The sequence below is a fragment of the Temnothorax americanus genome, unplaced genomic scaffold, assembly GCF_048541705.1.
Source record: "Temnothorax americanus isolate GAGA-0224 unplaced genomic scaffold, ASM4854170v1 Scaffold21, whole genome shotgun sequence".
Classification (NCBI taxonomy): Eukaryota; Metazoa; Arthropoda; class Insecta; order Hymenoptera; family Formicidae; genus Temnothorax; species Temnothorax americanus.
The window spans coordinates 3,883,496-3,910,818 of record NW_027509349.1 but is presented as its reverse complement, the minus strand read 5'-3'; the positions used below and the strand labels follow the sequence as shown (position 1 = coordinate 3,910,818).

At 39.7% G+C, this 27,323-nt stretch overlaps 4 protein-coding genes and 1 long non-coding RNA gene across 7 annotated transcripts; all 5 read left to right on the top strand.

Moving 5' to 3' along the window:
- Window positions 1–351: 351 nt before the first annotated feature.
- Sumo (Small ubiquitin like modifier) lies at window positions 352–2,474 on the top strand. Its single transcript, XM_077406663.1, has 3 exons — window positions 352–592; window positions 708–833; window positions 1,275–2,474. Exons 1-3 carry the CDS (start codon window positions 575–577, stop codon window positions 1,410–1,412), a joined length of 282 nt encoding a protein of 93 aa, XP_077262789.1. The 5' UTR covers window positions 352–574; the 3' UTR covers window positions 1,413–2,474.
- A 1,409-nt stretch (window positions 2,475–3,883) lies between these two features.
- Window positions 3,884–5,703, top strand: LOC143897853 (uncharacterized). The gene is made up of 3 exons (XR_013257014.1): window positions 3,884–4,196; window positions 4,871–5,279; window positions 5,525–5,703. It is a non-coding gene; the product is annotated as an uncharacterized LOC143897853 (long non-coding RNA).
- A 1,657-nt stretch (window positions 5,704–7,360) lies between these two features.
- Taf1 (TATA-box binding protein associated factor 1) lies at window positions 7,361–17,108 on the top strand. The gene is made up of 16 exons (XM_077406781.1): window positions 7,361–7,521; window positions 7,604–8,038; window positions 8,429–8,841; window positions 8,949–9,194; window positions 9,278–9,406; window positions 9,487–10,661; window positions 11,568–11,830; window positions 11,994–12,355; window positions 12,438–13,682; window positions 13,800–14,042; window positions 14,269–14,707; window positions 14,805–14,947; window positions 15,056–15,193; window positions 15,345–15,474; window positions 16,189–16,401; window positions 16,674–17,108. The coding sequence occupies exons 2-16, from the start codon at window positions 7,690–7,692 to the stop codon at window positions 16,898–16,900; spliced, it is 5,715 nt and encodes a 1,904-aa protein (XP_077262907.1). The 5' UTR covers window positions 7,361–7,521; window positions 7,604–7,689; the 3' UTR covers window positions 16,901–17,108.
- Window positions 17,109–17,522: 414 nt separating this feature from the next.
- On the top strand, window positions 17,523–19,615 carry LOC143897848 (uncharacterized). The gene has a single exon (XM_077406785.1). The coding sequence runs from the start codon at window positions 17,574–17,576 to the stop codon at window positions 19,131–19,133; it is 1,560 nt and encodes a 519-aa protein (XP_077262911.1). The 5' UTR covers window positions 17,523–17,573; the 3' UTR covers window positions 19,134–19,615.
- Window positions 19,616–20,447: 832 nt separating this feature from the next.
- On the top strand, window positions 20,448–26,796 carry LOC143897849 (uncharacterized). 3 transcript variants are annotated; one of them, XM_077406787.1, is made up of 6 exons: window positions 20,451–20,901; window positions 21,126–21,313; window positions 21,383–21,559; window positions 21,773–22,253; window positions 22,853–22,912; window positions 24,637–26,796. In XM_077406787.1, exons 2-6 carry the CDS (start codon window positions 21,131–21,133, stop codon window positions 25,080–25,082), a joined length of 1,347 nt encoding a protein of 448 aa, XP_077262913.1. In that variant the 5' UTR covers window positions 20,451–20,901; window positions 21,126–21,130; the 3' UTR covers window positions 25,083–26,796. The 3 variants fall into 3 exon arrangements, with proteins under 3 accessions (XP_077262912.1, XP_077262913.1, XP_077262914.1); XM_077406786.1 differs by having other exon boundaries at window positions 20,448–20,901; window positions 21,126–21,559; XM_077406788.1 differs by lacking the exon at window positions 22,853–22,912 and having other exon boundaries at window positions 20,452–20,901.
- The last annotated feature ends 527 nt before the right edge of the window (window positions 26,797–27,323 follow it).

Sequence of the window (27,323 nt, the reverse complement as noted above, 5' to 3'; positions counted from 1 at the left end):
AATATTTTATGCTTGTTTATGCATAGAAAATTATTAAGTATAAAACTGTGTTCTCCAAAATTACTGCCAGCGCTGAAAATCTATAATTTCCGTTACGTGCGCTATAAGTTTTTAGCACTGGCAGTCAATTTTGGAACACAGCCATAACCTCAAACTTATTAATTTACTGATCTTTTAAAAACGCGGTCTATTCTCATTGGCTGAGAAAGCAATATGAAGGCTACCTGTTCCAGATCGCTGATTGGCTAATAGAATGATGCATAAGAGCATACCTCTTTTCTTTATACCATGGTCCAATCATCTGATTTCGAAATCCGCGCAGACCCGCGGCGTATCTTCGTATCGCGCATCATTCGAGCAAGATGAAGATGGCGACGTCGTAGCCGCCGTTTTGAGGAAGAAGCGGGACTTTGCGGCGAGTTTACGCTACAGGAATTGTCTAAGTTTAAGAGTAGTTTAGAGCAGTTCACAGCAGTTCAAACGCACAGATCGACTGGTCAGTTCTGTCATCGATCACGCGACCGTCACGGTAACCTCTGGTAAACGCGATCAGCCTTTGCGGAACCGCGGAACCATGTCGGACGAGAAGAAGGTAAACGCTCCCCCTCCCCCCCTGATCCAACCTAACCTATAATGCCGATTATTTACGATATACGTCGTGGCGTCTCCCGCGCGCAACTCACGCCAGTTGTCCTTTGTTTGTGCAGGAGACGAAGACGGAGTCGGAGCATATAAACCTGAAAGTTCTGGGCCAGGACAATGCGGTAGTCCAGTTTAAAATTAAGAAACATACACCTCTACGTAAACTGATGAATGCGTACTGTGACCGTGTAGTAAGTATTTACTTGGTATATCTTCCGTTTTATATTTTTTTTTCTTATGTTTTTCTTATATATGTACCTTTAACACCACAATGGGGTTGTATAGCGCATGTGTATTTGTATTTATTTTTCAAAATTTTCTAATTTCTTTAATTGACCTCTTGTAAATCAAGTTGTATATGGAGTAAGAGTCAGGATTGTATCTGAAACCTATCAAGTGTTAGTATGAATCGGAAGCTCTAATACAGAGCCTCGCATCTCTTCTGATATCCCCATGAAACTGCAACTATGAATAACTTTGTTCATTGAGAGCTTTTAATGAGTTGTACATATTTTGAGATTGCTTTGCATGAAAGATATATATTTTTTTTGCATTATATTGAAGTGTAATGAATTGTAATATTTCCTAACACTATTTCTAACAATATTGTTATTATTGGTGCTGTTCTACAGGGCTTGGCGATAGCAGCAGTAAGATTTAGGTTTGATGGACAGCCCATAAATGAATTAGACACACCTACCACACTGGAAATGGAAGAAGGAGACACAATAGAAGTATATCAACAGCAGACCGGTGGTTTCTCGTGTTGAAACGCAATGCGGCGCGTTTACAAATGGACTAAATGAAATTTACCGTTCCAGCAGTGTTTATTAACAGAAACATGATTTATTTTTCTTTTGTTTATTTTCCTCTGCGCTCTGCGCGAGACTTCGATCCATTACATAATACGCGAGATTCACTTACGTGTACAATGTTTGACGCCTAATCTCGTTGTTTTTATCTCGCTGCTTTTTATCTATTGAATATAATTACATATATATATATATATATATATATATATATATATATATATATACTATTTCGAAATATTCGATATATCCTTTTGATATTAAAGGTATCCATTATGTCATCGATTGAAGTCTGTTTGGCCGAAATGGCCCTTTACTGTAAGTTTTAACACATTCGAGTACAATCGTACACGCGGTTTGGCGTGAAAATGCGAGTTTTTGTTATCGCCGAGAGAGAGAAGCGAAACACAAGTTATGTAAAGGGAACACCCATTACACCCATCGCCGTCAAGATCCTCTAAAAAAAATCTCGAGATTCCTCGTGTACATGAATTTTTACGTGAATATAACATTGTAATGACTTAACGATTTAATGCATTCTTTAGATATCCTCTTTCTATATTTGTAAAGGGTATACGGAAGAATGGTATATAGATTAAGGGCGTACATGTCCATGATGTGTGAGTAAGAAACTCTGCAAGGCTCTGGCTTTCGTCTGCTTCAGAAAACCGAATTTTGTATCCGTAGTCATTATCTATAATTTCTACGTGGCTCACGTTACTTTGTACATGAACGAGAATAAATTGCACATTATCTTTTCTAAAAGAAAAAAAAATCCGTCTTTTGACAAGCGGCTCTTATTCGCTGCTACATTCTTAATGCTGCAAGAGAGAAATCGATATAATTCGTTTTTTTTTTGTAAGCCATATATATGCAATATATATTTTTATCAGGGTCTAAATATCGTTAATGTAAAGTGTATCTCGGATCCATTAATTATATTCGCTAAATGTAAGTTTTACATGAATGTAAGATACATGTATTTAAAGTGTTTGTGAAAATATAATTTAATTCACACTCCGACTGGTGAGAGTAGCACAGATTTCAATGAAAAATTTAAAACGAATATCTCGCGATATATTTTTAATTTATTAATTTCTCCAGAAATATTTATTTACGGACTCAGATTTTTTTTAAGAATATTAACTAGAGAATATAAAGAAAGAAAATCTATGGAGTTTAAAGTATTAAATTAGAACGTATATTTGAATATGAGATATAGAACGAGCTAAAATAGGCTAGTAATTCAAATTTTAAAGACGAGTATCTGAACTTTGGCTGACATCATAGATAAATATTTTAAATTTCCAAGATAGAAGTCTTGAAGTGAGCTGCTAATTTAAATTTCAAGAATCTAGGGTAGGGGTTTTCTAATCTTTTCTGTCAAGAGAACTATAAAATTTTTAAAATTTCTTGGCGGGCCGGATAAACTTTCACGGGGGCCGGTTGGGGACCTCTAATCTAGGGTAATCATGATTATGACAGTCGTATACTACGTTTACGCGAGCGTTACTTCTGTAGCAACTTACGATATATCACTCGTTTACGCGGAGTTAATTATCGTAAGTTACCTACAAAATCCCGTTTACGCGAAGGAATTATCGTAAGTTACTACAGAAGTAACGCTCGCGTAAACGTAGTAGTAGTCGTGGACGTAAGTAACGCAAAGGCTTTGGCGTATCCTGGTCGATTGTGTATATCTTGAAACGAGGTGAAAATTACAAAAGTGAACAGATTTTACTAGATTTCGACAAATGAAATCGTAGATACATTAGTAAATTTCCTCACATTTGTAATTTTTATCTTTACTACGTTTACGCGAGCTTTACTTCTGTAGTAACTTACGATAATTCCTTCGCGTAAACGGGATTTTCCTTCGCGTAAACGGGATTTTGTAGTAACTTGCGATAATTTACTCTGCGTAAACGATACTACGTTTACGCGAGCTTTACTTCTGTAGTAACTTACGATAATTCCTTCGCGTAAACGAGATTTTCCTTCGCGTAAACGGGATTTTATAGTAACTTGCGATAATTTACTCCGTGTAAACGAGTGATATATCTACTACGTTTACGCGAGCGTTACTTCTGTAGTAACTTACGATATATCACTCGTTTACGCGGAGTAAATTATCGCAAGTTACTACAAAATCCCGTTTACGCGAAGGAAAATCCCGTTTACGCGAAGGAATTATCGTAAGTTACTACAGAAGTAATGGAGGATTCACACTGCGTCCGATGTTCGACGTACGACGATCCGACATCCAATAGGAAATTTTTGTCTCTTATAAGGCATTCAAAACAGACGGAACGGATCGACGGAAATCTAGTAAATTTTGTCTTCCGCGTTTCCGCGTTTCTGCGCTCCATGTGATGGCACCCTGAGGGTGCCATTACATGCATGGTAGAAATACAAGGGTATGCTCATACCGTGTCAGACCACTGCGCATTCCCACCACTTTTGTTTAAGCTTACGTCATATTCGTGTAGCATCGGAATGAATCGGATGTACTCGGTGATTCGCAATGGCTGCGTTCGCTCGGTTCGCTGTTTATGTCGAGTAATTCGTTTGTGATTATTACAGTGTACGCAATGACGTGTAATGTGAAAGGGTGTGGGAACTATCTGGCAAAGACCAGAAAGATCGAAGGAAATAAAATAAAATATTTTTCCTTCCCAAAGGATCCAGCACTGTGTAATAAGTGGCGTCAAGCATGCGGAAAAGAAAATATTTCACCAAAAAATGGTATGTACTTTTGTATAGTAATAGTTGCTTTCCATTTACACTCAAGTGATCTGAGTCACTCAGATATGTGAGTATTTTTATACTCAGGTAAGATATGTCATTTTGTATTTACCTGCTTATTTTGGTGACAAAGCTATCGCATAATAATAATACCGGTCCATAGCCTCACTTTTAATGTGAGTTTATTAGATTCATTAAAGCACATGGTCTCTGTTGAGGACGATTAGTTTTCGCGCTTCTCGAACTTTCGCGATCGGAATGCTGACACGAGGTCGGCACGAGGCGGGCCGGGATAGACCAAACCACCCCTCTCTTATCACCTGTGCTCCTGCTCCGAATTCTGTCGCAGATATCAGCTACCGGCGTGCGAGTGTGTATCGTCTTCAGAATAAATGCGACTTTCATACATAACGGTCTGATTTCTCTGTGCTACCCTATCTCTCGCAACCGTGCGTTCCCAGATTATCGCAACAGTCTCGATTGTGGATAAAAACTCAGCTGAATCTCACTTGCCATCATGCAAAAGGAACGTGCATTTAACTGAGTTATGACGTCACAAGTGAGAATTATCTGAGTTTTGATGTAAATGGAAAGCAACTAATATTGTACCACAGATTTCTCTTGTTTATTATTATAAGCATATATTTAAGAATCTTAAACCTTGTTTGCTTCAGCTAGGATATGTTCGAAGCATTTTGCTGATGAAGCTTTTACGAAGCCCTTACAAGAACATCTACTAGGTTATTCACCTACACGAACTAGGAAGATACATCCTGATGCTATCCCGACGTTGCATCTCCATGCAGTACCTCCACTAACATCAAACGAAAATGTGTTAGCTGAAACAATGCCTTTGCCTGTATCAAATGAAGTTTCGATGGATGTTGAACAGACACCAGCATCGTCCAGTATAGAAGAATAGACACCAGCATCGTCCAGTACAGAAAAACAGACAGCAGCATCGTCCAGTACAGAAGAACAGACACCAGCATCGTCCAGTACAGAAGAACAGACAGCAGCATCGTCCAGTACAGAAGAACAGACACCAGCATCGTCCAGTACAGAAGCTATCATGTTACAAATGTAAGTTATAAATTACTGTTCCCATCAAGCACAAAGTATATCCAGCCAATAAGAACCGTATATGTGTCAGTAATATAACATCGATATGTAATGTCAGCTCAACCATATTTACACAGTTACATAACAAACCACATAAATGTGCTGACATTACATATCGTTATTATATTACTAATACATAAATATATATAGTTCTGGTTTGCTGGGTGTAGTTTTAAAAGTAGCACTATATAGTTTTATGCTTTCAGACGTCGTCTAGAAGCCCAGGTAGCCGCACTGAAAATACCGAGAGAGGCATTACTATGCCTCATTAGGACTAGGACATATATTAGGCTGCGCGAAATGAACCGAGCGATTGCAATCGCAAATCACAGGCAAAAAAAAAGAAAGATGTCAAAATTTACTAATAAAAAACCTGTATATTAAATATTTGCATTTATTGTTATTTGATCTTTTATCTGCATCTTTCCTCTGCATATATAGTTCTTTATGTCGTACGCCACAATATATTTTTGTTTTGCGTCTCAGCTGACAATTCTTTTCCAATCGTTTTCCGACTAGTTTTGATTAAAACTAATAATTCGCAGAATTTCAATAATAAATGACTGGAAATTAAAATCTCGTTTTATGTGAAATTTTTCCGTACGTCGCAATGATTTTTATTCAATGCACACAATTCTTTTTTTCTTAATAATAATAATATTTTCTGTAATATCATATATTTAGACAAACCCACATAAAATAATTATAAAATTCGTCAAATAACAATAACGTTTCTAACATCTACAACGAGAGACAAATTCGGGAAACGATGAGCGTTTATCCGTATGTCACGTGCGTTTTTTATATTTATATATTTTCGTTTATATATATTTATTTATTTATAAAACAGAATTTTCTCTCACATAAATGATCAACATTATTTTGTATTCACATATTGTCCGCTCAAAATGCTTTTATAAATGACTATTATAGATTCGCTGCTTAAATGTGCCGCTCAGTGTGACGTAAGCTTGAACAAGTCGCTGATTGGCTGGGTTCGGAAATATGCGCAAGAGCATACCCTTGTATTTCTACCATGATTACATGGAGCGCGGAAACGCGGAAACGCGGAAGCGCGGAAGACAAAATTTATTATATTTCCGTCGATCCGTTCCGTCTGTTTTGAATGCCTTAATATTACATGGAGCATATTTTGAGCGGAAAAGCGGAACGGAGAATTATAAAATATTAATTTTTAACGGTATTTATTGATTAAAATGCTTGTATTCAATAGATAAGCTGAAAAGATAAGCATATTAATAAAAATTGCAATGAATTAAGTGAACACAATTTTAAGAAATGAATACAAATGTCTATTTATCACTATACTGTTCCGCTTTTCCGCGCAAATTGTGCTCCATGTAATATAAGGAGAAACAAACTCGCGGAACGAACGCGTCAAAATCCGTTGTCAACGCGGATACAGTATACTCCATCAAATTTCGGAGCTGTTTAATCACATTGAAAAAAAGCTTTTACACATACTCTTCGATTACTTTATTATTTAATAAAAGTGGCAGTATAATATTATAGATCCAAACATCATGTTGATGGTTATTGGGTGCGTTCAGCCGATACTCCGCTAGCCTAGCAATCGTGAGCAGTCGCTCGTTTTCGCTCGTTTCCTCTCCTTTGACCCAATGGATTAAAAGGAGAGGAAACGAGCGAAAACGAGCGACTGCTCACGATTGCTAGGCTAGCAGAGTATCGGCTGAACGCACCCATTATGAAGTATAGGCTGCGTTAAGTACTGGCAGTGAATATCGAAACGCAGCCATACATACATACATACACGATAATAGCGGATTCCGCTTTTCCGTTCAAACGTGCGGGACTCAACTCGCGGAAACGCGGAATCTAGTTACTATTCTGTTCCGCGCTTCCGCGTTTCCGCGTTTCCGCGCTCCATGTAATGGCACCCTGACCCTTTCAAAGTTTCCTAGACAACGCTAGAACGCGGTTTTAATTTAAATTGATTCTACAGATGTCGCGACTTGCGATAATGGTAAACCCAATTCATTCTACGTATCTAGTATCCGTACGATCAGAGTTCCAGATAAATTCAGTGAGGTCGTGCTTTTGGTTATTAGTTGGTTCCCGTTTGTTTCGCGAATGGTTGATCATCACGATGATATTTATGTAAACAAACTGCTGGTCCGGGTTTCGTGCGCGATTCGCCGGTGCCGGGCATAATTCGCGTGAGGTAAGATCGATACTATTTTGCAAATTATAAGAGCGAATAAAAAAATATGTTATTGTATTCTGATTTCGTGATTGACTTATAGAACTAGCGTACGTTCAGCAGGCAGACATTTACACGGGCTTTACATTGCCAAGGTTGAATTTACCGTTAAATTTCAACAAGGGAGAAATGGGGGATTCTGACGAGGAGAACGAGAAGGACTTGGCGTCTGGCCTCAACATCACTGGCTTCCTCTTTGGCAACATCGACGACAATGGTCAATTGGAGGATGATATCTTGGATCCTGAAGCTAAGCAACATCTAGCTTCACTCAGTCACCTTGGTCTGAGTTCGTTCATCAATGAGATGATGTCCAATGACAACAATGCTGAGGAGAAAGAGAACGGCAAAGTGGACGATAAAGAGGATCAAAATCCTACTGTGAATGACACAGATGTGGATTACTTGGCAAAATCACCCACTGCGCTAGATTTTTCGGATATAAATGAGTTAGCGGATGATACAAATGATGAGATCTGTTAGTAGCTGCATTGTGGTTTTGTATAGATGTCATATTTATATACAATTGATAATTATAGCATTAGTGTAATGTTAAAATGTATATTATGCAGTAAACAATACACTATATTGGAGTATGCATTACCATGCTTAGCACCTGGGTAGCAAGAAGAAAAAGATGGATTGATTAGGGATTATTTCTATTTAACAAATTTTGATTAATTAATGATTTTCTATTGTTCTTGAAGAGTACAGCAATAGAAAAAAAAAAACAGCTAGTTATAGTCTTCCATCTCTTTTCTCCCGTTTTCTTCTAGAGTAGAGTTTACATTCTAGTACTTGACTGATATTATGTGTCTTTATTGACAATGATTAATGAAGAGTCATGAGTTTCAATATTTGTTTTTAGCTAAAAGTAATGGACTCCACAAGAAAGTTGACAAGGAGAATGCAGATTATGATGCCGACGATGAGGAAGTCATCAGCAAATCAGATACACAATTGATGCCACCGCCGCCGATACCAGAGGAAAAAGAGGCATTGACTGCAGAGGAAGCAGAGGCGGCGCGTCAACGTAAATTGGAGACGCCTCTCGCTTCCATGCTGCCGTCCAAGTACGCTAATATCGACGTCACCGAATTGTTCCCAGACTTTCGCGCCAATAAAGTACTCAGATTCTCACGACTGTTCGGTCCAGGCAAGCCGAGCAGTCTGCCACAGATATGGAGAGGTGTGAGGAAGCGACGTAAGAAGAAAAAGCATCATGATGTCAGAGATTCTGATTCTGGCTCTGATCAGGATGACAAAAAGCCCAAATTTAAGGTATAATCTTTTCATATCAATCTCTTCTTTAGATCTGTGAAATTGCTAATTGCTATTGTTATTACGCTGCTGAATACAGAGGGTTAATATTGTGTTATTTGTTTCAGGGTTGGATCATGCATTACGGTCCTGAACCGAGCGCGGAAGCATGTCGCTCGGATGACGAAAACAAACTTTTGCGACCGGTAGAAGACAAGGAACAGACCGGTAAGACCGGCGAGAATGGAGAGAACGGTGACATGGGACCCAAAGTGGCTGACTGGAGATTTGGACCCGCGCAGTTGTGGTACGACATGCTGGAAGTTCCAGAAACTGGAGACGGGTTCAACTACGGCTTCAAGACGGTTGAAAAAGTGCGTTCTTATTATGTTGTGTTTAACACATTGATTACTATTGCGTAATTATTTCTAAACATTTATACTTGTTCTAAAATTAGGTGGAAGAGCAAGAAGGCGACAAACCAGAAACCCAAGATGAGGAGTTTGCTGATGACGCATTTTTAATGGTGTCCCAGTTGCATTGGGAAGATGATGTTGTCTGGAACGGAGATGACATAAAGCACAAGGTACAATTTTGTTAATAAAGCGGTCAGTATTATCACATGCTTTCCAAAAATAAGAAATAAATTTATTTCTTATTTAATAGGTAATGCAGAAGTTAAACAGTAAGAACAATGCTGCTGGCTGGGTGCCATCGAGCGGTAACAGAACCGCGCAAGCCTTCAGTCAGCCAGGAAAGGGTGCCCCGGTTAATGTAGCACCTAACGTTAGACTGGCCACTTCGCAAATTACAACGCCAATGCATATGCAATCTCAGAAGAATAAGATGAACATGGGTAAGGGAAATCAGCAACAACAGCGGGAGGAAGACGATACTTGGTATTCGATATTTCCGGTGGAAAATGAAGAGCTTGTTTACGGTTTATGGGAGGAAGAGGTCATTTGGGATCCTGAAAACATGAGAAAGATCCCAAAACCGAAGATACTTACATTGGATCCGAACGATGAGAACATAGTTCTAGGCATACCGGACGACATAGATCCCGCTCTTCTTCACAAGGATAATGGTCCGCAGCCCAAGGTAAAAATTCCGCATCCGCATGTCAAGAAGAGCAAACTACTGCTGGGCAAAGCGGGCGTCATCAACGTCCTTGAAGAAGACACGCCTCCGCCACCGCCAAAATCACCCGACCGAGATCCGTTTAACATATCAAATGACACGTATTACATGCCCAAGTCCTCAGAAACTACGTTGAGGCTGAAAGTCGGCGGCGGCAATTTGATACAACACAGCACTCCGGTAGTGGAGCTGCGCGTTCCTTTTGTACAAACGCACATGGGTCCAATGCGATTGAGAAATTTTCATAGGCCGCCGTTGCGAAGGTTCAGCCATGGGCCGTTGGCTCATCCAGGACCGCATGGTGTCTTGCCCCTACTAAAGCACATTAAGAAGAAAGCTAAGCAACGAGAGCAAGAAAGGATTGCTTCCGGTGGGGGCGATGTGTTTTTCATGAGAACACCTGAGGACTTAACCGGACGGGACGGCGAGTTGGTGCTCGTTGAGTTTTCAGAGGAACATCCACCGCTTATGAATCAGGTTGGCATGTGCTCCAAAGTGAAGAACTATTACAAAAGGAGGGCAGGCAAGGATCAGGGACCGCAGACGTACAGATACGGAGAGACGGCATACGCTCACACCAGCCCCTTCCTTGGAATACTCACGCCTGGCCAAAGCATCCAGGCAGTCGAGAATAACATGTACAGAGCTCCCCTTTACGAGCACAAAATTCCCGAGACCGATTTCTTAGTTATAAGAACGAGGTAATTCGCCTTAATATACAATCATGTTTATATTCTTCCTTTTTCTACGCTTGCCAATTTTTATATTTCTTGTGTACGATCACCGGTAGGAATGCCTGGACATATACATATGAAACATTACAGGATGTCTCAGTATTTAACCGACAAATTGCGGGAAGACATTCTACAAGTAAAAATAAGAAAAAAATGTTATATGAAGTTTAACTAGAAATGCCTTATTACAAAGTTATGAATAAATATTGAAATGGAACATAAAATAGGCAAAACTGGTCCTGATATCCGAGATCATCAGATTTAACGTCTCTTGATTTTTACTTATGAGAAATTAAAAGAAAAAGGTTTACAGTACAGAAGTAATTATATTGGCAACAAATATTGAAATAAAACATGAAATATAGATAACAACGGATTTTCCTACGTACAAAGTATGAATAAACCGACTTTTAGTAATGACAATTAGTAACGTATTTTAAAATGTCCTTGCATGACAATAGCACCTTGACATCGATGTAATACGAAACTTATTACAAATGCAACAAATTTCCTGAGAATTTTGTTGCATCTTACTAATTGAATTATTAATTCGTTGCATTAAATTTTCACGGGAAATTACTTCTGTACTATAAACCTCATTTTTTAAAGTTTTCCTTAAGTAAAAATCAAGAAGCGGTGAGAATATGGCGATCTCGGAGATCCATTTTTATCTATTTCATATTTCGTTTCAATATTTGTTTATAACATTGTAATAAAGCATTTCTAGCCAAACTTCATATAACATTTTTTTTATTTCCACTTGTAGAATATTCCTGCAATTAGTCGGTTAAATCCTGGGGCACCTTGTGTATACATATACATATATCTATCGAAATGTTGTATTTATTTTCATTGATTTTGTAATCTTTCCAGACAGCAATATTATGTTAGAGAAGTGGACGCCTTGTTTGTTGCCGGACAGGAATGCCCACTTTACGAAGTTCCTGGACCTAACTCAAAGAGAGCAAACAACTTTGTACGAGATTTTCTACAGGTGTTCATATACAGATTGTTCTGGAAGTCACGCGATACTCCCCGACGAATTAAGATGGATGATATAAAGAAGGCCTTCCCATCTCACAGCGAGAGTAGCATCAGGAAGAGATTGAAGCTGTGCGCTGACTTTAAAAGAACCGGTGCGTAACCAATATCAAGTTGTTCGTTATTTTTTCTGCAATAAAAGCTGAAAGAAAGCAAAGTAAAAATTGTATAGAAAAAAAGCGTTGTTGCTGTTATATTTCATTTGTAAGCAAGTCTATAAACGTTTACATCACTCAGAAACCTTTTGATATTGAATAGGCATGGATTCCAATTGGTGGGTAATAAAACCGGACTTTAGATTGCCAACGGAGGAAGAGATCCGCGCTATGGTGTCGCCAGAGCAATGCTGCGCTTATTTTAGCATGATTGCGGCCGAACAGCGTCTAAAGGACGCCGGATACGGTGAGAAGTTTCTGTTCACTCCACAGGACGATGACGACGAGGATATGCAGCTAAAGATGGATGACGAGGTGAAGGTGGCACCATGGAACACGACGCGCGCATACATCCAAGCCATGAAAGGAAAGTGTTTACTGCAGTTGGCAGGTCCAGCCGATCCAACTGGGTGCGGTGAAGGTTTTTCTTATGTTAGAGTGCCAAATAAACCAACTATTAGCAAGGTTTGTTCTGACAAGTATCTATTAATTAAAAGTTTTATTATTTATATTAGAATAAATCATCATGAAATGTTGTTTCGGATAGGAAGAGCAAGAAGCTCAACCAAAAAGAACTGTAACTGGCACAGATGCAGACTTGAGGAGATTGTCCTTGAACAATGCAAAAGCGTTGCTGCGAAAGTTCGGCGTACCCGAGGAAGAGATTAAGAAGTTATCGCGTTGGGAAGTAATCGACGTAGTTCGAACTCTGTCGACAGAGAAAGCGAAAGCCGGTGAGGAGGGCATGACGAAGTTTTCACGTGGCAATCGTTTCTCTATCGCCGAACATCAAGAACGTTACAAGGAAGAGTGCCAACGAATCTTCGACTTGCAGAACCGCGTATTGTCGTCAAACGAAGTATTGAGCACAGACGAAGGCGAGAGCTCGGAAGAGGATAGCTCTGATATCGAGGAAATGGGTAAGAACATTGAGAATATGTTGTCGAACAAAAAGACCAGCACGCAGCTATCGCTGGAGCGAGAGGAGCAACAGCGGCACGAGCTACGGAAGATGCTGATGGGCGAGGCGCAGGAGCAAGAGAGCAAGAAGGCCAAGGAGAGTAAAAAAAAGGACGACGAAGAGGATAGCCCGGTTAACAACTTCAATGCGCAGCAGGGTCGCGTATTAAAGATCTACCGCACGTTCCGTAATCCGGAGGGTAAGGAGTATACGCGAGTTGAGCTGGTGAGGAAGCCTGCTGTGATCGACACGTACATAAAGATCCGCAATTCGAAAGATGAGACGTTTATCAAGCAGTTCGCCACATTGGACGAGGCGCAGAAGGAAGAAATGAAGCGGGAGAAGCGTAGGATTCAGGAACAGTTGCGACGGATCAAACGGAATCAAGAGAGAGAACGTATGTTGGGTGGGCCGCCGATAGTGAACGGTAGTAGCATCAACAATTCGAGCAACAACATATTTGATCGCAGCAACACTAACACCCCGACTACCACTTCCTCAACTAGTATCCTTCCATTCTGTAATTTCCAATCCTCTACTTCCTCCACCCCTGCACCCAAACATCCTAAACCGGAGGTATCGCCTCCCAAGCGCAAAAAGCCTAAACTCAAGCCAGATCTGAAGCTTAAGTGCGGCGCTTGTGGCAACGTTGGTCACATGCGCACCAACAAGGCCTGTCCGCTCTACCAGAACAGCATTGCCACAGCACCGGTTAACGTTGCGATGACCGAGGAACAGGAGGAGGAAATTGAAAAACAGCTAAATACCGACGATCAGGATCTAGTTAATGTCGATGGCACTAAGGTGAAGCTATCCTCGAAACTTATCAAGGTGAGTTGATAGATATTGAAAATTTAATGACAGGGGCTCAATCTGAGGAATATTCATATCAATTACGGAATCTGAAGAATCTAAAATGAGCTGATCAAAATCTATGGTTTATTTTAGCATGCCGAGGAGATGAAGAGACGTACATTGTTGCTCAAGGTGCCGAAGGAGGCGGTGAATTCGAAGAAACGCAGGAAACCGCCCACAGATGACCACTGCGATTATTTGAAACGCCACCAAAGGCCGGTTAACAGGCGTAGGACTGATCCAGTTGTCGTAATGTCAACAATGTTGGAAAGCATTCTGAACGAAATGAGGGATTTGCCCGATGTGCAACCATTCCTGTTTCCAGTCAATGCTAAAGTAAAAGCTATTTTAACTTACGAGATTAAACTAAAAACTTCGATTATGAATCAAATTGAAATAATATTAAATTTTAATTATAAGAGAGCTTTATATAAGTTTATATAAATATATAAAAGTATACATAAAAATTTAAACATAATATTTGTGTGTAGTGGAAATATCTTAAAAATTGAAAAATATTTTTTTACGAATATATATCAATCGTGCTATTATTTGTCATCAGGTAGTCCCCGATTATCACAAGATCATACAGCGACCCATGGATCTGCAGACCATACGTGAAAATTTGAGAATGAAAAAATATCAAAGCAGGGAAGAATTCCTGGCGGATGTCAATCAGATCGTGGAGAACTCGACACTCTATAATGGAACGAAGAGTTCGTTGACTGTAGCCGCCAGGAGAATGTTGGATACGTGCGTCGAGAGGCTCGGTGAAAAGGAGGATCGTTTGATGAGGCTGGAGAAAGCAATCAATCCTCTTCTTGACGACAATGACCAAGTTGCCCTCACCTTCATCTTGGACAACGTTGTCAACAACAAATTGAAATCCATGACAGAAGTATGGCCGTTCATGAAACCTGTGAACAAAAAAATGGTGAAGGATTATTACAGTATTGTCAAGAGGCCGATGGACCTAGAAACAATATCTAAAAAAGTTTCTGGTAAGAAATTTTAATTTGTTAATGTATAAAAGATATAGATTTGAATGCTTGTAATTTATTTTCTTGAAATTAATTTATCTATTTTTAAAACTTTCAGCGCACAAATACCACAGTCGTAACGAATTTCTCAGAGATATCGAACAGATTTTGGAGAATTGCACGCTTTATAATGGCAAGGAATCTCCGCTCACAAATAAAGCGGAGCTGCTGGTTAAAGTGTGTAAAGACACATTAGACGAGGTATAAATGTTTTTATGTTAATTAGATGAAAAAAGTTATTAAGAGTTCTTAAAAATAAGAATAAGGAATTACTGGAATAGTTACAAACAATGATGAATTTTGTTTTAGTATGATGAACATCTGACGCAACTAGAGAACAATATAGTGCTCGTGCAAAAACGGGCGATGGAACAAGCGGACATAGATTCCTCATGGCTTTGTCCGGATGAGGAAAACTATACTATCACAGAACCTGAATACAGAGGCGTAAGGATTATATTTATTCTTATGTTTACTTAGCGTATATATTTCTTGCTTATAATTCACATTTTATTATTGCGTTACTTAATCTCCGCTTTTTCGATGCTCGACGTCTTTAATTTCTACATTTTATTCAATATTGAAATTATCTTCACAGAGTCAGACCAGTTCTCCGGAAAATCCATTTGGCAAATCAAATATGGATGACTTCGATTTTGTCGATGTAGAAGGAGACATGGAAGCAGATATGGATAGAAACTCGAAAAAGAAAGATGTACTCGAAGAAGGTAAAGCAGTATAATCCTAATTTGGTAATTATATACTTTAGGGGAGGCACCTTCGATGACCTTGACCTTGACATATGTTGTCAAGGTTACCCTTCTGAGTGACCTTCAGAAGGTTTTAGCCGTCGCTCGCTATTCGTTAAAAAGTTATAAACAAAAAAAGTTTTGAAAATATAGCAGTTATTTTAAGTACTGAGAGGCATAAACGACTAATATTACGTTTTTCTTTAAAGCAGAGAATAGTTTATTTTGCGAGAAAGTCGCTGCTTTACCAAAACACAACATTTAAAGCAGTAAATTGTACCTATGTAGGTTAGTGACGCGCTTTAAAAGTATTTAAGTGTTTAAAGCGCGTCAACTAACCTATATATACACCTATATATGCTATATTTTCCAAAATATTTTGTTTTAAATAGTTTATTTTTAACGAATAGCGAGCGACGGCTAAAACCTTCTGAAGGTCACTCGGGGTCATGACCTTGACAACATATATCAAGGTCATTGAAATCGGTGAGGTCGCCAAACTTTTTTTTGTTAATAACTTTTTAATAAAAAACGAGCGACGGCTAAAATCTTTTGAAGGTCACTCAGGAGGGTGACCTTGACAACATATCAAGGTCAAGGTCATCGGAGGTGCCTCCCCTAAAGTATATAATTACCCCTAATTTTATTTTGTATCTATCGGAGTTTGATTAACAGTCTTTCTTTCTGTTACAGATCTTCAATTCTCCAGTGAAGATGAGTTCGATGAAGTGCCATTCGGCACAGACGAACATTCAGAGCAAAATGAAACGGAGGCACTGGAATTAAGTGAAGTCAGAGAAGAAGGTGTCGTATTAGCGGACGATGATAGTCAGCAAGCCGCCGAGGCGATGGTCCAGTTAGGCAACGTCGGTTTTTACATAGGCGAACAGCAGCTGCTTCAACAAGGTAAGAAGACAAAGTTTCAAGTAATCAATAATTGATTTTCCTATCGCTTTGCTTGATAATCTACTCTTTTGAAGAAAATAGAAACCATACAGGAATATAGATAATTCAAAAAAAACCTATTACTATTTTTAATCGCGCGTAAACGAACGGTTTCAAGAAATACGAGGTATAACTCTTCAAAAATAAAATGATTTTTTCATTGGATTGTTGGCTCGATAATAAAGTTGTATCAATTTTTCGCTGACTCGTAAATTTTGACTTTCCACTCGTAGATGAGAGCATGGACGTCGATCCAAATTACGATCCGTCAGACTTCCTGTTGGCTGGTTTACCGGCCAGAGACGATAAAGGCGAAAATAAGATCCAGGACGACTTAGCCGTTTCCGAAAGCGACGATGACGCCGAAAACACCACATTAAAGCAGGAAGTAGAAGAGCAGAATCAGCAGCAACAGCTGCCGCAACCGGACGAGGACGTCGGCGGTGATTTGTGGTTCTAAATACGAAAGCTTTGTTACATTTGTTAAAATAATATGCGAGTACCGTGTATTTAATATATTTAATAATGGGTTAGAGATATAGTTAAAGACTCGCGAATTCTTAAGTCCACTTTGTAAAATCGAGAATTTTGGGACGTACTCTTCGTACATTATGTGCATAAATGTATAGGAATTTGTAAATATAGAATAAAGTATTGTTTTTTATCTACGGACGTGTACCGCTATATTATATCGCTGTACTTATGTAAATAATATTTATTATAGATCGTTATTACTTATAGATCTTTTTTTATCGCGCTATTTTAAATTTAATACGTCGGCAAGAATAGGAGACAGGTAATATGAACATTAAAATTGTGGACTGGTAATTACACTGAAAAACATCACAACACGAATCTTTTAATATGAGGTAAGCTGCAATTTCACGTTTCTATTATAATCTTCCAAAAAAATTGAAAGTTGAATTTTAACTCGCATAAAATATTTTGGTTTTATTATTCCATACTTTTATAAATTTCAGTCTCTTTTACGTATTATATATAATATTATTCATATTATTTTGCTCTCTATTATATATATTTCTATTTTTAATATCTCGTATTTCGTTTTTTAGGAACTCCGGTTTCTGTCACATTTCTCTTAAAATCTAAGCAACTTTGTATCGATTCTACGAATGATCACCGATGAAGAACTCGCACGGAGAATGGATGATATCTCTAAGAGCTTCGCGTCGACTATTTTGCACTCCCCGGCGCAGCAGGATAAGACTTTGGATAAGATAACGATGATCGTTAGAAATGCGACGAAGAAGCAATTGCAGTCTCGCCATCCTCGAGCACTTGTCACGTGCCTCCTGAGGATCCTGTTGCACTATGAGAGCGTGCTGCACATGGATGGGTTTTGCGAATGGAAACGTCGACGGAAGTTCAGAGTCGCTCGAGACTGCTACCACTCCCTGCTGAAGAACTACCTGCCGGAGAAGTCGCGGGAAGTTGTAGAGACGATCGTGGAAGCCGTCTACCACGAGCGACTCTGGAAATTCGAGACGTTCTGTTTCGAAGTGATGTACAGTCTACTGGACGTCAGTCCTGTTAGCGTCGGACTGATCATCCACGCAGTCTGGAACAAGTTAACGCTACCGGAGATCGGCGTCGAGGACGCTCGTGGCCTCATCAGAGTATTGTACGAGCTCCTTGACGTGTATGTGTGGCCGGCAACGCAGGATACAGTGGCAACGATAGAGAGGATGCTCGGACTCTTTCACGCCAGCATCATCGCACGATTGACAACCATTTCTGACTCTTCTTCCTCCGTTTCCTTGGCGCCATCGCCGTCGCCACCGCTCGCAAGTCTCAAGAAGGGTTTGGAAGTTTGCCTGAGAAACACCATGAAACATCTGTCGAATGATCAGCTACTGGTGGTCGTGCAGCACATGTGCTCGTGGACAATAGCCGCAGGCACGACTGACGCATTCGTTCTGGAGTTTGGCAGCACCCTGGAATTTGCCGCTTATACGCATCAGGCGGATTTGTATGAGCAGACACTCACGCCGACGATCTTCCCGCTGTTAATGCGAATGGTGGGCTCATCTAGTCGGTTGACCAGCCTTCTGGGCAACCGGGTGCTTCAGTACTTGATGGACCGCAAAGACAACCGTGCGATTTTCGACACGCCTAGGATCTTTTTCGAGCACACGCGTCTCGACCTGCGTGTCGCACAGTGTCGCAAAGAAGACAGGCTGTTCTTCAAGCTGCACCGCGAATTGCTGCACGACAGCCTGTTGAAGAGTCTGATAAACCACATGGACTCAAGGATGAATCTCGAAACGACGTACTGCACGGTGTGTCTGATTGCCGTCGAGGTACCATGCGGCTTCACGGCCGCTGCCCTGGTTTGCCTCGCAATGAACCTACAGGAGATCATCCTGCAGCAGCAGAATAATCGCATGGAGGTAGCCTGCCACGTGCACGCTACGATCATCTCCATTATGTCCCTCATTTGCTGGATACACAAGGCCGAAGTGTTCTACAGCTACGTGAACAGGATCGTGATGGAAAGGGCGCAGTGGGCGCCGCATCTGAACCCTCCCATCCAGTCCCAGTATAACTTTGCGTTGCATCATGTTCTCTGGAACAAGCCGGAGCTGTTCTTCATCGACTGGGAGGCGCGCTACGGCCTCTGGAAATGCTTTCGTCTCACCGACAGCCATGACAGCACTTCATTAATCGTTTGATATAAGCCCCACAAATCGAATGTGATTTCTGAAATGAATCAGGATTTCACAGATCTCTCTCTTTGAGATCAACTCTATTATATTTCGAATGAAGAAAGATAGAAACTATTTAGGGCACTCTGAATTTAAATATTGGAGGGGAAGAATGAAGAATTATATCGTACAAGTATAAATAGATATTAATAATAGGTATTAATAGAGAGATTATTGTGCAATAACAGAATAGTTCTGTTGTTATTTGTATTTTATTTTATAAGACGTTTGTAGAAAGTTACATCGATGCGCCCAGTTGAGCCTGTTGAATTATATAATAATTCATATACAGGGTGATTGAGGAGGAATTTGCAATATTCCGGGAGGTGATAGTATTGATGATTCTAAGCAAAAAGGGTCATATGAACATGGGTCCTATTCCTAACGGTTACCGAGATATTCTATATAGTTATAACGTGAAAAGGCAAAGAACGTCTCGTTCTCTATCATCAGCCTTAGTTGTTGTTGTCAGCCTTAGTTGCGTTGTTGCACGACCGAATATCAAATGACTGACAGTGCTGTACTGAAAACTGAAGAAGGTAATGTAAACGTTGTCAGTCTTTGTCTTTCATTTCTATCCCTTCATGGTGCTTTTTTCACGTTATAACCAGAATATCTCGGTAATAGTAGGAATAGGACCCATGTTCATATGACCCTTTTTGCTTAGAATCATCAATACTATATCACCTTCCGGAATATTGCAGATTCCTCCTCAATATATATCACCCTGTATTATATTATATAAATATAACTTATATTGTGTATAATTAAAGCTAAAATATATACAGGGTGTGTTATTTCGTATGCCAATTATCTCCGCCAATTACCCCCCCCCCCAAAATGTGGGTTTTTATTTAAAAAGTTTGACTTGGGCTCTCTGGGCTCAACATGGATCCCGGACCCAAAATCTAATAAGATTGTCTATTGGTCTCCTTCGAACTTCGAACCCTTCAACTTTTTTTTATCTGAAACATTTTCCCAATAAACCAATACTTTCTGATTGTGAGATAATTAGCGGAGATAATTGGCACATGAAATAAAACTGATCCTGTATTGTGTATATATATTATATATGTGTTTGTGTTTTGTGTGAAATATGTAAAGCGGGGAGCACAGACTTTTACATAACGCATAATGCGTAAGCATAAAAAAAATGATTGGTCCATATACATGTGCATAAAGAAATAGACCAATCAATTTTCTTATGCTTACGCATTATGCGTTATGCAAAAGTCTGTGCTCTCCGCTTAAATATCGTTGTATATATCATATCTCGACCGCATTGTTATTGGTCATTGTTGGTTGCGGCGCCATTGCGCGAGATTGCACGCGTCGCCATCTCGGAGCGCGACGAAGATCGCATGATTTATGGCGCACTGCTTTTGTAATTCGCGCATATCGAACAATATCGAAGTGACTCAAGTGACTCAGGCCTGGCCTCCGCGTGCGGGACCACGTTCTAAACTGTCCTGATTGCGTCTTGCACAGTCTTGCATCTTGCACCTTGCAGCTACTATTTCTACGGTGCTCGAACGATCAGTCAGGCCTCGAATACCATCGAATACTTGAAGTGCAGCTTTATACTTGCGATATAAACGATCTGACAATGTTATAGAGCAGTGTCGAAAGCATTGTCAGTTAATTAGTTTCGTCGTCATCGTTATAGTCATCGTTGCGGGGAGGATTCTTGTTACAAGGTTAACTTCCTCCGCTTGTAAACACGGAATCATCGAAGGTAAAGAAATTGTGGTTACTGTACCGAAGGATAACGTTATCCAGTTTCAAACGACACAAGTGTAACATAGCATAGTGTAATATAGCAGTTCATGCATTGACAATCATAATGACAGTGCGTCATAGGTAGCTATAGAAGCAGCCTGATGCGACACTCGCGAATTATCTAGGCTATCTAACGTTCTCTTGCTTTTCTACTGAGTATACGAGATGTCTTTCACGTAGGAACAATGTCTGACGAACAATTCTCCTTGGTGTGGAACAGCTTCCCCACAAACTTGTCTTCGGGCTTGTACACTTTGCTGACAGACGAGCACCTTGTGGACGTCACGTTGGCCGCCGAAGGTCAGATCCTGCGAGCCCACAAGCTGATATTGTCGGTCTGCAGCACGTATTTCCGAGAGCTTTTCAAGGTATATTATTCTAGTAGCGACGGTTGTGCGAGCGCTTCTGCTGAAGCTCCCGTGATTTGTTGTACACAGGGAAACTCATGCAAGCATCCTATTGTCATCCTGAAAGATGTCAATTATCGAGATTTGTCAGCTATGCTGCATTTCATGTATCAAGGGGAGGTCAATATCAAGCAGGAGGATATTGCTGGTTTTTTAAAAGTTGCAGAGGCTCTACAAATAAAAGGACTGACTACAGAAGCAGATGAGGTTCGTTATAACGGCTGGAATTATTTTTGCAAAGATATAGAGTGCTTTGGGAAAGTGTTAATGTTAAAGTAACAATGTGTGGAATGTGAGAAAGGGTGCTATTACTTACTTATAAAAGTTATTACTCCTTTTCCAAATCAATTTCTATATAAACTCGAATAAAATATATTGAGAATGTGCAGTGCTTTTACAGAGCTGATTGTTGCATTGCAGAGATTCAGAGAAAGTCTTGGGAAGAATGACGAGGACTTTGAGGATCGTGATTTCTATGAGATGGAGAGGGACAAATGCGATCCTAGCGGTACGGATGAAAACGTTTCCACATTTGGCAGGCTGACGCATATCGTGAAAGAACAGTCGACAACGAGGCAGAGCACTTTGACAGACGATATCTCGACGAGAGAAAGACCATTTACCGTACAAACATCAACTGTCACTGACACTTGCCACTGGCAAAGTTGCACTGAAGCCGACTACAATGCTCCGGACGCACGGACGGCATTCAGCGAGAGAAGCAGAAGTACGGATGCGCCGTGCGAAGAACAGCCGTTGGATTGCACGTCCGACGTGAGTCAGCCACAGTCAACCAAGCACGAACCGCTGGATTACACGATGGACACGGACACGGATTCGGGATACAGATACACGGCGGAAAAAATACTCTATACTGGCAACGAGAACGTGCCGAAACAAGGTAGTGATTCTCCCCCTCATCCTGTCGGCATCTCGTGTACTTTAAAGACAACGCTAACGGTAGATCGAATGACGTCGTCGGAACGTCATCCGGAGCTGAAACGCCCTTCGGCAAAGAGAAAAGTTTGCTGTACCAGCAGTATCGGCGCCCCAAAGGTTTGACGCACTCAAGTCTTGCCACGGATAGATGTGTACTTTGTTATTGAGATTCATTATCACATGTTTGACTGCGACGCAAGCTCCTAAGCACTTTTACGTACTGAATAATTAACCCCCGGTATTTCTAGCGTGGACATTTTTGATCTCATTGCCATCCTTCCAACAAGCGACTTGGTTTCTCTATCAAATTTCTAACGCATTACGATTTAGCAAGGAATATGGTCATTTATCACATGTAAAATCAGTTCGTTGAACCGTAACGCCGGGGGTTAAAGTCAATTTAATCTCTGTGATCAACGCAATATTACGTTTGCATGTTCACGCGAATGGGTGTTTCAAATCCGAGCAAACGATGTTCCTCGAGTTATACTCTCCATAAGTTCATCAGGCACCTCATCTCATCGGTCATGAATGTCTAGAGAAAGCGATGTTATCTTACAGATATCACGCCAGATACGCAGTTAGTTCCCTACAATCAGAATTCACAAACTCAGCCGTTCGGTACGTTTTACACTTCTACCGCATTTCGCTTGTCGTTCACATTCTTCAACTTGTTCAGCAGCATGTACGGAGAGAGAACCAATTTGCAAGATACTTTTTTTGCAGGCGGATCATATATTGGCTAGTTTCATATCCCAGTACTCGTGAATTGGTTCTACGCTGACGATGGTCTTTTTTTATCCTCTGTTTATTTTTAAATCGCAAAACTATGCGTTCTCATGCTAATTTGTCACTTATCTCTTTAGATGATGACTCGACTGTATAATGAATGAAGCGATTTTGTTACAGGAAAAATACAAATTGCATCATTCACCTTTTTTATATTTCTTATCAATCTTTAAATGTAAATATACAAGCCATACCTCGCCTTCTTTTATCGTATAAGTTAATTTTCCAATATCTCAGAAGTCGTATCTCTGCTATCCACATATTGCACATTGCTTATAAGTATATTAGATTGGTGCAAACTTAGTTGTCGCTTCTCTATCAAACTTTGTATTAAATAAAATTAGGAAACTTGAGTTCTTTGAAGATGGAATTAAAAGATTTCTCTGTACATGAAAGAGGGAAGCCTATGATCTTGCTTCCACTTTACTGAAATTGCGTTTTTAATTTTATTTGACAAATATAAGTTTTTCGCAGCAATCTAATATTTCTCTCTCTCTCTCTCTCTCCCCTCCCCCCTCTCTCTCTCACTCTCTCCCCTTGACATTCTCGGTACTCAGGAAGAAAAAACCGCAAGTTATCTACAGCAATTTTACATTTAGGCATGAAAGTATGCAGCGCCATATTAGAGCTCCAATTGATGCCCTAAACCTTCGGCTCTGCCGTACTAAATTATATAAGCGATCTTTTTGTTTCTCCGCTGCCGAGCTGTGGAACTCTCTCCTTTCTGACATTCGCAACGCGACGTGTATCGGCTATTTCAAGGCCAAACTATATATGAATTCCTGTTTTCGCAATTTTCGTCTTTAGGTGCATGAGACTTTTGTCAGCAGATCTGAGCGTATCTTGAGATTATAGTGTACTTAAACTATCTTTTATTCTACGGCTTTTGTAAATTATCTTTCAGTTATGGCTTTTTCTTTTTAGTTGTAAGCGCTAAGATACTGTAGTAACACGTCTCATTTATATTACTGGACACTACAGACGCGCGCTTCGCGCGCGCTATTTAGCTTTAACATTATGCTATTACTATTACACTATTAAAATATATACAATGACAGCTGCAAATGAAGTAAGCGCAGCAAGATAACCAATCGGCATCGCGGAAAAGTGACAACAATACCTACGACATGCCCTTTTTAGAAGAGGATCTGTATTTTCTTTATTTTCTTTATTCTTATATTTTTTTTGTAGCTGTTTCTTATATATGAATGCATGAATGTTTTATACTTAATTTGCTACTTTTTTTGTAATTTAGTTTCGACGCTTTAGGGGACGTAGTCCCAGAGCTTCTAATAAATGACGATTCTGATTCTGATTCTGATTCCCTCTCCCTCCCTCCTTCCCTCTCTCTCTCTCTCTCTCTCTCTCTCTCTCTCTCTTTCTCTCTCTCTCTCTTTCTCTCTCTCTCTTTCTCTCTCTCTCTCTCTCGCTCTCTTTTTCTTATACATTTATGTGCATCCTATTTAACATTCATCTTTAACACTCTTTATGTAGTTCCGTGATAGCTTTATCGAATCGAACGCATCTTTGATATTCTCTCACATCTTTCTCGCCAGGTCTGAGCGACACGGCGACTTATCCGAGTGATTTCACGTATGAGACGGCGAATTCCAGCAATAAGGGACGACGTACCGTTAAGGGTATCCCCGGCAGCAGCTTACCGTTGGAGACAACGTTACGTGTCGTTTCAGAGCTGGGACCGACATTGCGCATGGAGCATGGCAAGGTAATACGTATGTACGCGTGCCCGTGGTGCTTGCGTCAGTTCACGCGCAAGGAGAACCTCAAGCTCCACGTCCGTTATATTCACGGCCCGCTTGAAAGTCTCACGTGTAAGCTTTGTGGTAATAAATATAAGAACAGTAACAGTCTGCGTGTACACTCCTACCTCTATCACAACGCCAAACGGGATAAGGGCAGCAAATCGCTGGCAGCCGGCGACGACGGTGTCAGCGTCGACGGCGATGGTGGTACCGGCGACAGCGGCGGTGACGGCATGTGAAGGGACAGTTCTCTCGGGAAGGTCTCCCTTCAACATGCCTGCCGAGAAAGGGCAATGAAGATTAACGAATGCTAACGAGACGGAGAGCGACGAGCTGCGACTGAAATTTATTATATTTATACTTGCGCACCATGCTACAACTCGCACAATCTAGACATAAGAAGTACTATTTCTATACGATGCTAAATGAGCGTGAGGTTTTTAGAAATAAAGCGCCTTATTGTACACGTTCTTGCAGAGCTATCTACCCTTTCCATCTACTCCACTCCCACATCTTTTTCCGAAATTCATCGTCATTCTCACGATATGTGCGGACGAATTAATACGAGTATTTATCGAGTACATTACTTCGTGTGTATGTACAACCATTGCGGTGCAATCGCGAATATATGGGAATAAGTGTCCATCTACAATAGGTGTTTTAAGCCCTAAGCCCTAAGAAATTGACCAATCACAGTCAACTATTCTCCTCAAATTCAACTGATTGAACAATTTCTTAAGGCTTAGGGCTTAAAACATCTATTGTAGACCGGTACTAAATATATGGAAAAATTCAAAGGTCTCGTACAGCTTGGGCTTCTGGCAGTTTTTCTTAATTCTATATTCTCGTATTTTTCTTTTCAGGACAATTACATATTTTAAAACATTGTATCAATTCTAGTACATAGCATAAATGGATCGATCAATGCGGTAATTTTAATACGTATTACAAATAATTCATCGAACATACCGTCAAAAAATGGCAGTACATTTCGATTTCATCGCAACACATTCCATGCAATTCGAAGTATGCGCGGACAGAAAGGTTGTCCGACTTTGAGCCGTATTCATAGTATGAATACGGGTGTATAAGTCGGACAACCTTTCTGTCCACGAGTTTACCTATATTACTATTTTCAAAATATTAAATCATCGGACATATATAAAACGTGATAATCAAAATAATAAATTGCATACGTTTAACGTCGCAAAATAAAATTTCTAAGATATTTCAGATATATATTAGATATAGAAAAATGATCGAATGTTGCATTGTGTGATATTTTCCTAATATTTTAAAAACGTAATCGAAAAAATTATCGATTTCTACGATGTTTCCGCAACACTAAAATGAGATTATAAAAATGTCGAATAGAATAAGAAATAATTAAGGAGAACATGAAGCACGCGGTATATAATAGGTATCCAACAAGTGTGAGAACAAAGAATGTTTCAAAGTCTGCTATTGGTGACAAGCGCCTGAATGTTATTGGTCACATGTGTCACGGATCATGCTTTACACGTGCGTTGTCTCTTGGCGAGCTCTGATGCTGGCCTACTTAATCTGTTGCTTTAACAATTTTCAAGTTTTTTTTATTCATTATTTGTTTTTATCATTCACATATGACCTATTATACGTACATAATTTATTAGTTTGACCGGCTTACGTACCGTTCGTACTCATCGGTTTTAGGTTTTAGTCATTATCCAGACCACCGATTTTTAATATAGTACGCTGGCGATTTTTCCACGAAAAACGAAGCATAATACTGGAATGAAGAACATAAAACAGGCCTATGATTAGCGCAATGTTCATAAATCATATAGTGATTAGGCAAGTTTAATAAAGTTTACGAGATTATTTTTGCAATAAATATGTCATCTATTGACGAAAAAGTAAAACATAAATTGAAGAGTTACATCATACGACAACATCAACGGAAGCAGCAGCAAGGTATACCGTTTTATTTGATTTTGTGTTTGTATATTTTTGCCTTTTATATATTTCATTTCGGAACAGAAAATAAAGAGCAAACTCCAAGCGCAGAAAGGTGTGAAATAGAGAGAAAAATCTGCTATGTGCAAAGGACGATTTCCGAACTAGAGAAGGAAAGACGTACGTGTGTGTGTGTTGATCCAGGAATTCAAGCAGGTATTGAATGAGGAGATCGAAATTGAAAAACGACGATATATGGAGAGAATGAGGTTCGTACGCCGATTAAGATTTCTGTTCACTCACCACTACTATCTCAGATTGTGACGTCAGAAGTGAAAAAATATACAATAAAAATTCTTACTAAATATATTTAAATGGAAATATGTTTCAATAAAGCAACACTTACAATCGATAGAACCAATTGTAAAATATACCGAAAATTAATTTTTTATTTCGGGGAGGAATTAAATCATATTTATTTCTATATATATTATTAATTTAACAGTTGTCATTAGCTGTGTGTGTGTGAACATAGCTTATTTCGT